Source organism: Argopecten irradians, chromosome 2 (genome assembly GCF_041381155.1).
Source record: "Argopecten irradians isolate NY chromosome 2, Ai_NY, whole genome shotgun sequence".
Taxonomy (NCBI): Eukaryota; Metazoa; Mollusca; class Bivalvia; order Pectinida; family Pectinidae; genus Argopecten; species Argopecten irradians.
In genome coordinates this window covers 33739018-33750439 of record NC_091135.1, presented here as the reverse complement: position 1 = coordinate 33750439, position 11422 = coordinate 33739018, and the positions used below count along the sequence as shown (strand labels likewise).

The 11422-nt window shown below is 33.4% G+C and overlaps 1 protein-coding gene across 1 annotated transcript; it reads right to left on the bottom strand.

The window, feature by feature from the left end:
* Positions 1 to 3965: 3965 nt before the first annotated feature.
* Positions 3966 to 11159, bottom strand: LOC138316973 (histidine N-alpha-methyltransferase-like). The gene is made up of 7 exons (XM_069258608.1): positions 10873 to 11159; positions 10486 to 10624; positions 7429 to 7531; positions 6989 to 7089; positions 6140 to 6220; positions 5696 to 5872; positions 3966 to 4687 (listed from the first exon to the last, which is right to left on the bottom strand). The coding sequence occupies exons 1-7, from the start codon at positions 11047 to 11049 to the stop codon at positions 4500 to 4502; spliced, it is 966 nt and encodes a 321-aa protein (XP_069114709.1). The 5' UTR covers positions 11050 to 11159; the 3' UTR covers positions 3966 to 4499.
* Between the last annotated feature and the right edge of the window lie 263 nt (positions 11160 to 11422).

The window sequence follows — 11422 nt, the reverse complement described above, 5'->3', positions numbered from 1 at the left end:
ACACATATTGAAGACAAATCTTTTTCCAGTCAAACAATGCAGTTACATTGTACGTGTAGGAAAGTACGAAGTTTAATCAAATTAACTATATAATGTGTTACAATTGTTTTCAGTTAACTTCTACTAGTAATAGTTATTTCTATTCCACCCTTATTTATTGATATCTATTGTTTATGAAATTGTGTTATGCCGATGTTGACGAGATAACAGCAGATTTCAGAAAATGTGTTGTGACACCACAATTAGAATACATCCAGATTCTCAAAGGTAGAACAACAATATGGTGATGGATAAAACAATAACAGATACGGACATCGCTGCTTTACAATAGACAATTGGGATTTGTAAAGCTCGTAAAATTGTTTAACAAATTACAAATATTTATATTTCCATTTGTCAATTAGCTACTGTAGCATTACTATTTACTTTCATATTGGAAATAATATGGGGAAAATACCATAACAAAGTTAGGCCAATACTAACCGATATCGTGTTACGACCAAGAATAACAGAAATGAGAAACTAGCAGTTAAATTCAAAACACAACTTAATTATATATACAATATGATAAGAGATGGTTTACAATATCAAAAGTAATTGGTGGTGGTACAAGAGTAAAACGATAAATTAAAGTGTTACTCATCTGTATGCGAATGTCCCGTGATCCTTCCAGGTTCCGAATTAACAGTAATCACAAATTCACGAGGAAAATGAATGTCCACAGATTATTTGTAATGTTCCAGGCAATATGAAGTACCAATATACAAATAAAATCACAATAGTTCTCCCAGTAGAATCTAAAATGTCGCTGTACAATTCTTGATATGTCTAATCACAGGTCTCATTATAGTTCTGATTAGCCTTGGACAGCTGGAGTATATATAGCTAAATCCTAATTCAAGAATAGATGAGAACCTTCTATTTCTAGAAATATTTTAATTAAAACTGTATAAACACATAGAACTTTCTGGAAATCGGTCATTCTAGATCCCTACTTATAATCAACATGTTTACAAACATGTATGTTTATACATAATGAAATTCTAGAAATTCTATAACCCAAATTAACGATAGGACTTTAGGATACATTGATTATATAGCTATAGGAGTTAGCTCCCTTATTTAATAGCTACATGTATTTAGTGTCATACATAATTCACCCTCCTTAAAGAAAAGAAAGTTTTCTTGGAAAGGTAACTTTCTTGAAATATCAAGTAACATTTAAATCCTTGATAAAGCATCAGCCAGATTATTGTTTTTTCCTTCATATGTTTAATGTCAAGATTGTACTCTTGCAAAGTCAAACTCCACCTGTTTGTTGTTTTTTGTTGTTGTTTTTTTTGTTCTGTTTTTTTTTTTTTTTTTTTTTTTTGCCAATGAATGTCAAAGGGTTGTGGTCGGTGAAGACCAACACAGACACAACTGTAGTGCAGAGTTATACATCAAATTGGTTCAAAGCAAAAATTAATTCTTTCTCAATGATGGAATAATTTCTCTGGTGTTTGTCAAACGTTTTCGAGAAATAACAAATTGGATGGTCAATTTGTTCCGTACCTTCAGCACCAACGCCTACATCGCTGGCATCAACAAACAGTATAAACTGTTTACTTAAATTTGAAAATCCGGAGCAGTAAAATCCGGTGAGTTTGATTATATGGCTTGCAATTTCTCTAAGGCAGACTTACATTCGTCTGACAAGACCTATTTTACATGTTTCTTTAACAAAGCAGTGAGTGGAGCTGCTGTAACAGAGAACTTTTGACAAAATTGTTCGTGTATCCAGCCATATATGTACCATGAAATCTCATCAGCTCTGTCTTGCTTCCAGGAGTTGAAAAATCTATAACTGCTTCTTATTTGGCATGAACAAGTTTAACCTGTCCTTTCCTACAACATGACCTAAAAATTCAACAGTTGCATGACAAAATTCACATTTCAGTAAGTTTACAGTCAATTTCATGATAGTGAGTATCTCGAAGATGGTCTTCACACGTGTCGTGATAGTTGATGACGTCATCAATGTATCCATTGCAGCCTTCCAGGTCTGATATCACGCTGTTCAGAAGACGTTGAAATGTTGCCTGGACATTTTCCCAACCGAACGGCATAATCTTTTACTGGTACAAGGCAAGTATTAGATACACATTGACGATATTTGAGGTATACTAGACGGGTACGCGATTAGGGCGCAATTGAAAATGTTCGTGTTTTTATATTATTTTATTTTATTTTCATTCACATAAAACAGGAATCAAAGAAACAAATATGGGTCTGATCATACTGTTGATAGGAATAATTGGATATTCGTGGAAGATTGTGACTATTTAGCATTCAGTAAGCATCGTTATCACCAGCTAACATCCCATTCAGTTATGTTCAAATAAGGGCAAGATGCTAGACGTTAAAACATTCGACAGCAACTTTACTCTTTTGTTGCTGATTCATCTGATTTAAACTTCTTTGCCTCATTCCAAAGGTTCCAAGATTATATTAACCCAAAAAGAATATTTTAGTAGAATCAAATTTAACATTGAATGTAAAATAAAATGAGAAATTATGAAGTTGTCAAACTACTCTCATTGTGAATAATCAATTGTTGGGATATCGTGGCATATCAAATTATTATTGAACTCGTTTGAAAACTTCATATTACATAGCCACTCATATAAGATCCTCTATTTAGCACATAATCTGTCTGATATCCCATGATTTGGCACGTGTAATATTTTTACATATGTCGCTAGTTAGTATGACGTGGAGGGATTTCCATTGGCTGGAAAGCCATGGTGACGTCATGACAGAATTAATACAATGACGTCAGGAACAATGACGTGACGTCATGATTTTAAGGACGGCGGGACAAGATGACGCCTCCGCTGAATTAGTAAGAGTAGAATTTTGTCGACTAAAGGAGGAAGAAGAAGAATACAATGCAAGTGCTTTTTGAGTTAAAAAGCAATCGATGAGGTCATAATGAAAAATGGCTATCGATGAAACCACAACAGTAATTACACGTCGCTTAAAACAATAAATCGTAAATCGTATCTAGTTGCATTTTTATTAGTATGTCAATTGGGCGAATGCAAATATAGGTAGAAGAAACAGTAGATTTGATTAATCTATGAAAATAAGACGCATGCCCTAGAAATATAGATATAGTCATTTAACTGTAAAAATACCTGTACAAAAGTATATAAATAATTAATCAACACAACTTTTGCAATTACAATTTGATATTTTGATACAGATTTTGCCATATTCTGCGCTTATTCATGCATGTGAATACCATGGTAACAACAAAAAAATACCTGAAAATTGCAAAATATCATGATTTTTAGCCCAAAATTGCAGAAAATTGTACTCAATTTTTTTCTGAAGACCTGCCTTAAATTGAGCACTTCTATCACAATGGCAAAATAAGCTAATTTATTTCATAGGTCGATTGTGTGGATTTTTCAATATTTTTGCCTAAACCCGCGCCATGGATTTTCCTTCAAGTAAAGCTAGCATTTTTGGTCAAGACGCACGTCCGGAGGAGCCCAGAATTGTAATCTCTAACCCATTTTTGTTATGTTTATTTTTGAAAAAAATGACACTTAAATCAAACCCTCCATATTGGATGTACCAATTTCAGAATTTATTTGATATTTATTTCTTTATGCATAGCTCAAAACAGGGGCTCCCCACTTAATAAAAATATAGACCGGGGCCAGGCTGTTCTTCTCTGGTCTGCTACCATAATTTCATAAAAAGTTATTAAATCCATTTATTATTTTATTTTGGATTTTAGCTAGGTCCATTTTTATTCAATAAGATTAGATGCACAACATTGAGAAACTTTTAGGCAATGTCGACCAGGTTAGACACGACACATGATAGATTTAGCATAAAACCTATGTTATGTCTCCGTCAGGGCAATCGTGCTACGTAACCTTCTACATATGGGCAACTACAATACATGTAACTGCAATATGTATAAAATGCTGAAAAAAATAAAACAAGAACAAAATTCTAAAACATTTGTTTAGTATTCCAGGGGAATGAGACGAGATAGGGAAATGGATTAATTTTAATTTTCATCTTGTCCTAAGTTTCTGCCATCATGAAAACACATCTTGAACTTCTCAAATTTTACCACAGCAATTTAACTAAAACTTGCCTGAAATTATCCATTGTCCCTACTAAGTGTTGTTATTTTTCGGGTTGCTATTAATTTTAGATACAAGATGGCCACCGTGATACCATATGTAATTAATGTCATATATACGACTATTGTCCAGGTTGTCAGAAGACCGGTTAGGCCCAATGACCTCTTGTTTTTCAAGTTGAAGTTTCGGCAAAAAAAAAAAAACAAGCAAAAACAACACGAGAGTGAAATTATGATTGGAGACCTTTTATTGAAACTTTAAACGGTAGAACTAGTAAAAATCTATCTCGGTCTTTCTTAGTGTAAATTTTGTACAGGGTAAAAACATTTACTTGTATGGCCAAATCATCCTTTATTTAGTTACACATGAACAGAAAGCAACATGTTTTCTTTTGTCTATCAAAGTGGCAGCAAATCGGAGTCCAGCTTTCTGTGCGATGTTTTTTAGTTGTTCCAGTGTATATTTACAGCTGAGTCCAGCACCTTCGTGAAGAAAAAGATGTTCTCCCTTTTTCATCATCAAGTCAATACCCAAACCAGCTGTAAAATTAAATGTACGTAATCATGTTTAAAGAAAATACCTAAACAAAAAGGTTTCTTTATTTTTTAAATGTGGACGTAAACCGAGTTTGAGGAATGTTTCCGTAAACCTGTTAGGCAAATGTAAATGCTACGCTAATTATCAGTTATATGTGCAATAAATGAGCGAAATTTTGACATGGTATTTTTTTTCTTCCGTAATTTCATAACAACATTAAAGTTTTGTAGTTAAGCAAGGAAGATCATGGAATGGGCAGACAAACAATGTAGGATGTCATGAAAACGTTAGTTACAGCAAAGGATTTATGTACTGCACAATTCTTGTTGAACACATACCTGTAGAAATCCCTCTAAAATAACTAGTAACACTGTAAAATGTTAAATGAAATTGCAGACGACAACTTTGCTTCGATGTCTTGCCGTATGTACTCATTTTACTGCGCTGTAGATGCAATGATTAGGATTTTAGCAATACTGCCAAAAATCATTTTCAGATCTTATTTGTACATTTAGAATTACATCCTATACATTGTAAGTACTGTAATTCTCAAAATATTGGTAATTTTAGGTGAAGAATAACATATTAAAAGCTTTTCTTGATTCGTGAGTATAAAAGATACGTCACATATAACTTTGAATAAGTCTTTAAGTAAAACGTGTCGTAGTTCATTTTGTGCCATACGGGAAATCAGTTAAAATGTACCTTCACTGTTAACATTGATTTTCAAAGGAAATCTTGCATTTATTAATATTGCAATGTCTTCTTAGGCTATTATCGATAAAGATGACCTGGCGTTACAATTGTCATAAACTTTTAGGTTTTGTGTTGAAAACGTCGAAGACATACATGCAGATAAGCAATCTTTGGATTTTGTATCTCTGCCTATTTTTCCTTGGATTCCGAAGGGCAAACATTTTTTAAACATTTGATGAACATGCCAAGGAAAACAAAAATTAATCTTTCTCTATACATGAAAAATGCCCGAATTATCAATAAAATAGACTTACGTATAGGGTACACAACATCTTCCTTAGCCTCGAGGTAAACCCTGACGTAACTCATGTATTCAGGATCTTTGTTCCGTATGTAATCCAAATGACATGATAACTTGTCTAGGTCGATCATACTGCCTTCCTCCCTGTTCAGTCTTGCAAGTCCATTGTAAAGAAATTTTCGATTTATACCTACATGGATAAAACGGGGTTTGTAAAACGAGAAGACAAGACAATAAGATATTATGATCGTAAGAAAATATAACCTAATTGTATTTTAAGAAAATATAAAAGTACATGTATTAATGTGGCAGCAGGCACAAAGTCCGGTATGTAAGCTTTTTAATTCGAATCAGCCATAAAAACCACAGTGCAATTTTCAAGATGAAGATGAAATCGATTATTTATATTTCATTTTTTATTCCTCCATGATGAAACAAATACACTAAACAAAATTACTTAAATCCTTGTTGTAGGCCTTTAGGATATCCTCTTTACTCTCGGTGATATCAGCTGTAAATACCAGTCGGCAATGATCTGAAGTGTAATATTGAAAATACAAATTAGCTATTAAGCATTCAGCAAGCGTCCTAATGACCAGCTAACATTTCATACAGGTAAAATTTATATTAAGACAAGATGCTAGAGTGGTAAAACACTCGGTGATAGCTATATCTGTAGATTCTAGAATCTTTGAATGCTGGTTCCACTGATTTAAAATTAGTTGCCTCATTCCAAAGGATTTCAAGATTCTATTCATTGACAAAGAAAATCTTAGTCGTATCCAACACCAGACAAAAACAAAAAGGAATGGAGTTATTTTATTAATCGATATATGTAATATAAGACTCTTTCAAAGTCTCTAGTTTTACAACAGTTTACCTATCCTTCATATCCACGTATGAAAGAGTATTTTCCTTTCATACCTCGACTTTTATTGCAATTGTACATGTACTATTATTTTTTCCGCCATTTTGAAATAAATTCGAAAAACGGACAGCAAGTCAATTCTCTAAACATGAAAAATGCGTGATATTTTCAACGCAAATCCCGTTGTTTATATCTTAAAAAAATAGTATTTTTTCACGCTGTGACGTTACGAGGCTTTATGGCATTGGTACATGTAGCTATGCAATACAGCTTCAGGCGATATGAGTGTATAGCCCTGGACCAGTCAATATTTCACGTGTAGGCAGGAGGAAAATATCTATCTCACTTAATTAACAATTGCATTGGGAGACAATAACGTTAATATCATGACGTGAACGACAAAACTTCCATCCTCTCAGTTTGTCCAATACATCCCTGTCATCATGGTAGAGTTCAACCTGAGAGTGCTGAATTGGTCCTCATAAGGCAGGTTGATCATACTTCCTAGCCAAAGGATCAGCTTCGCACCCTTTATCTGTCTGTAACAGATCAGATTATTCCAGACACGGACAACACCATTATTGCATATAGTACTCTCTCTCTCTCTCTCTCTCTCTCCCTCTCTCTCTCTCTCTCTCTCTCTCTCTCTCTCTCTCTCTCTCTCTCTCTCTCTCTCTCCTTTTCTCTCTATCTTCATTGATATAAGTGCAAGTGCAAATAGCTGTTTTAAAGCAATATGTCTGTACAAAAATGTATGAACAATATTAATCGATATTATCGCAATATTAGACAAATTGCATGTAATAATAGTGAAATAAATTTTGGGATATATAATGATTGATATATAGAGTTATAGCTATACGTTTGTGTGGACTTACTTCAACTGTTCTATTCCTTGGACATAATCAGATGTCACGGGATGAGTTGATAGCGAGTTACCATATTCTTTTGTAAATTTTGTAACGGTTTTCAACAGGAACTCTAAAGATACGAAAGATATTCTTAGATGATATATTATTCTCAATATTAATGAAGCAGTTAAACAGTTTTGTTGAGGAGAATGTTTGTCCTTATCTTAGGAGGATTAATGAGGGTAACTTTGTCTGATTAGTTACAACATACAATGTAGTTTGGTATCTAACCGTTAAATATACGAAATTTTTCGCCAATAGTCAAGCGAAAATCGAAACTGTGATAGTGCTTAAATATATCCATGTAGTTAACATATACGTTTGCTGACCAAACGCGGTACGTCATGTGTTAACTAGCGTAATGTCATACTTTGCGGAGAAAACGTTCCATTATCTACCCGCAAGGGAGCTAACTCTGTAATAAGACAGATTAATTCGGGTGAAATTCATTGTTTCAAATCATTTCTTGATGAAGTAATTGTTACGTTCATGTATTTGTTGGTAAGAGTCAGAAATTAGTTCCATGGTGTCTAGATTATGACTTTTTACTCGAGAAAAATGATTATTAAAGAGTGTTAAATTGGCCGGTTCCGTCCAGTTTAGGTCTAGGGGAAACCTAGAAGGAATGCTACTAGTGTATAAATTTAGTTTAGGGGAATTCGATGAATTAGTTTAGCGGTCATTTGGAGTTTTTATTTAGCTTTGCTTGGAAAGTATATTTAGCTTTAGATACCTCGAGTGTGTAATTAATATAGGGAGTATTCCTGGATTTCTCGAAACAAAAGTGCAAACTTAAGTCAAAACTCAAGTTTTTCTCCTTATGTAACTTATATGAAAACTAAACAACTTAAGTCAGTTTGGGACTTAAGTTTGTTTCGAGAAATCGGGGCCTTAAGTCTTTACTTAGATTCCCTAATATAAATGCTCGGCTGAGAGAATATTTAGTCTAAGAATAATTTCTTAAATCTTTACTTAGATTCCTTAATTCAGATCCTAAATTTTTAGTTTGTAGATGTAGGTTATGATTATGAATGAGCTTATTAGTGAAGGGGTATAAAAAGGGCTGCTGTCCTGGGACCGCCGCTTTTCTTATCTGGATTTTACAGGAGTGCTTTCCCTAAGAGCGGGGCGGATTGAGTGCGCTTTGTAATTGGAGTGTTTCGCTGGGAGCATGACTAGATTCATAGCGTAGTAAGTTTTTCGAAAGAATTAGAGATATTCCACTTAGATGCTTGAACTTAATTTGATAACTTGGAATTTTGATTTGGGATCGTGAATTCAGAGAAAGTAGTTACTTAGGATTGTCAGTTTTATTTCGTATCAAGCGTGTTTTGTCATCCTGTACATATTGCCAATTGTTGTAAATAAATTGTTAATCTTCCTTCAAGTGGCTTTGTGGTAATTGGAAGAAAAACAAGCGTAGCAAATGGAAGTTCCAAGTAGGATTATTATAAAACGCGACTACTGGTGTCCAGAAGGAAAATTATTCAGAAAAATTAGTATAATACATGAAGTAAAAAAAGCGACATAGTTTATTTAATACCATAAACCACTTAAAACTTTATTATCCTATAATTACATGCGTGGAAATACCTATGTCCATAACGTAGTGCATATATGGACAGTGTTTCATGTAGATAATACGGTTGCAATAATATAGACTTTATTTTATTGTAAAAGAACGTAAATATCGGGTGTCGACAAATGGAAATCCTGTCGATCTATATCGACAATGGGGAAAAATATAGGGTATGGCTAAAATGTTTAAATATTTGTTAAAAGTTACTTTGGGAGTCAAAGAGAATTCGATGATGGCATAATGGATAATGGATAATTATAACACTACAATAGCAATAACACGTAACTAGATGCAATATCTCGTTTCATTTTAGGTTATCTTACCCGAAGGTTCAAATGAATAACCTTGACCTTAATTAAAGGTCACAGGGAAAAAATAGACTAAAGTCTTCAAATTCGGCCTGTAGCTTGCTGGAATAAAGAGCTACCAAGTATGATCAAATTGATGACCGGCATTTAAGGGCATAGGGGTCAAATAGGTTACATCTTTAAACGACTTCAATCTTGTCAATAACTAAGAGAGCGAGATACCTTATTTTGAAACAGTAGCATGCTTTGACAAAGAGTCACCAATTTTGTTCATATTAATGACCTTGACAACCATTTAAGGTCACAGTGTTCAAAGAGGCTAACATCTGTATACGGCTTCAATCTTGTCAATAACTAGGAGACCTAGAGACCTTATATTGGGCCGGTGGCATAATAGGATAAAGGGTTACCAAGTTTGTTCAAATGAATGACCGTGACCTACTTTTAAGATCAGATATATTATATCGGAAACTTAGAGCTTCAAGTAAGGAGTCCCTTATATTGTCTTAATTGTTAGCCACCACTGTATACTCTAAACTATACAATAGTCAGATGACCTTTAGGGTTCATTGGTCTCTTGTTTTGATAAATGCGTCAATGGGGCGGATGCAAATATATTTCCATAAGTGTTATAAATACGAAAATTACTACATTTCCCTTATAATATATTTAGTTATTCAACATATTTGATACTTTATTTTCATGTTAAATTTTAAATCTTTATGTTCGAATCATACTGATATGTTGTCATTGACTATTGATGGTTTAAGATGAAGTTACAACACCAAATAAATGCAAGATTTCCACCGTAGTCTATGTTAACAGTGAAGACTCATTTTGCTGTTTTGCCGTCTGGCGGAGTGATAGTCATGATCAACTAGCACGTGGTAATAGGAACGACGACGGGAAACATAAGACGACTCGCGTTATGAAAATGAACATTTTATTTATCCTAATTAGATTGTTCAAAAGGCAATTATAAGTGTAATATTAACGGTAAATTAATAACTTATGCGACTCCTTAATCATTGCCGATTAACTTTTCCATTCTAAAAATTAAAGACTATTTCGGAAAGGTAGTAGACCTTTAAATATAATCTTCTTCTTTTTTAAATCAGCATATAAATTACAACATACCTTCTGAAATATCTAAGGGATAAAATGTTAGTGTGTTCTGTCGTTTGATCAATTCGTCGATAATAAACCGGGTTTTAGAGCAGTCACCGCTCCCAAGGTCAACCAAGGTCAAATCATTGGGAACATCTGGGATGATATCCTAGAATGCTCAAAGTTTAAAAAAATGGTAAAATGCGCTTTTGCAAAATGTTAACTCCAATTCAATGTCAATATGGTTACATTTGTAAGAAAACACTCAAATAATTAAGGTGTCGAAAAGATTTAGAAAATTAAATCCATCTTTTTGCAATACTGTTTAGAATGATTATTAAAGATTGACAAGATTTAAGTCGATTTAAACATAATGCAACAGGCACATATTATATTTTCAGGTTATATATAACGTACATGTACACTTTGTTGAAGTAAGGATATTCTACTTGTTGTTAAATAATAACCCTGATGGACTTCAACGATTTCCTGTTGAAGTTGTGATCCGATCTCGTCATAGTTGTACCAACAGGGAATATATTTTGGACTTGACTTCAGTCCAGTCACCAATTTTAACCTTTGATCCTCTGTCATTCTATTACGAGAAAAGAAAACTGGTAAATTGTTGTCATTAGCCTTTCTCGACGATATAACATTGAATCAAGTATGGTGAATACGTTTTAATGTGGATGATCGTTTCCAAAGTATACCCTATCGTTTCCTTTTAATAACTTGATATTACAGCATCAACGAAACATGATTCGCCTATTTAAACTGCTTTTTAATATGTATATAAATACCGGCATAATGATCGTATAGATATACGTATTATCTGTTTTCCGTTATATTATCTCTAGCTCCATTATGCACATTAAATACGAATTATGAAGATTGTTTTTACAACATTCCTTGGATTGACAAGCTTCAATACTTGTCTATTCTTCTTACTCATTTAAAGACGCATCTT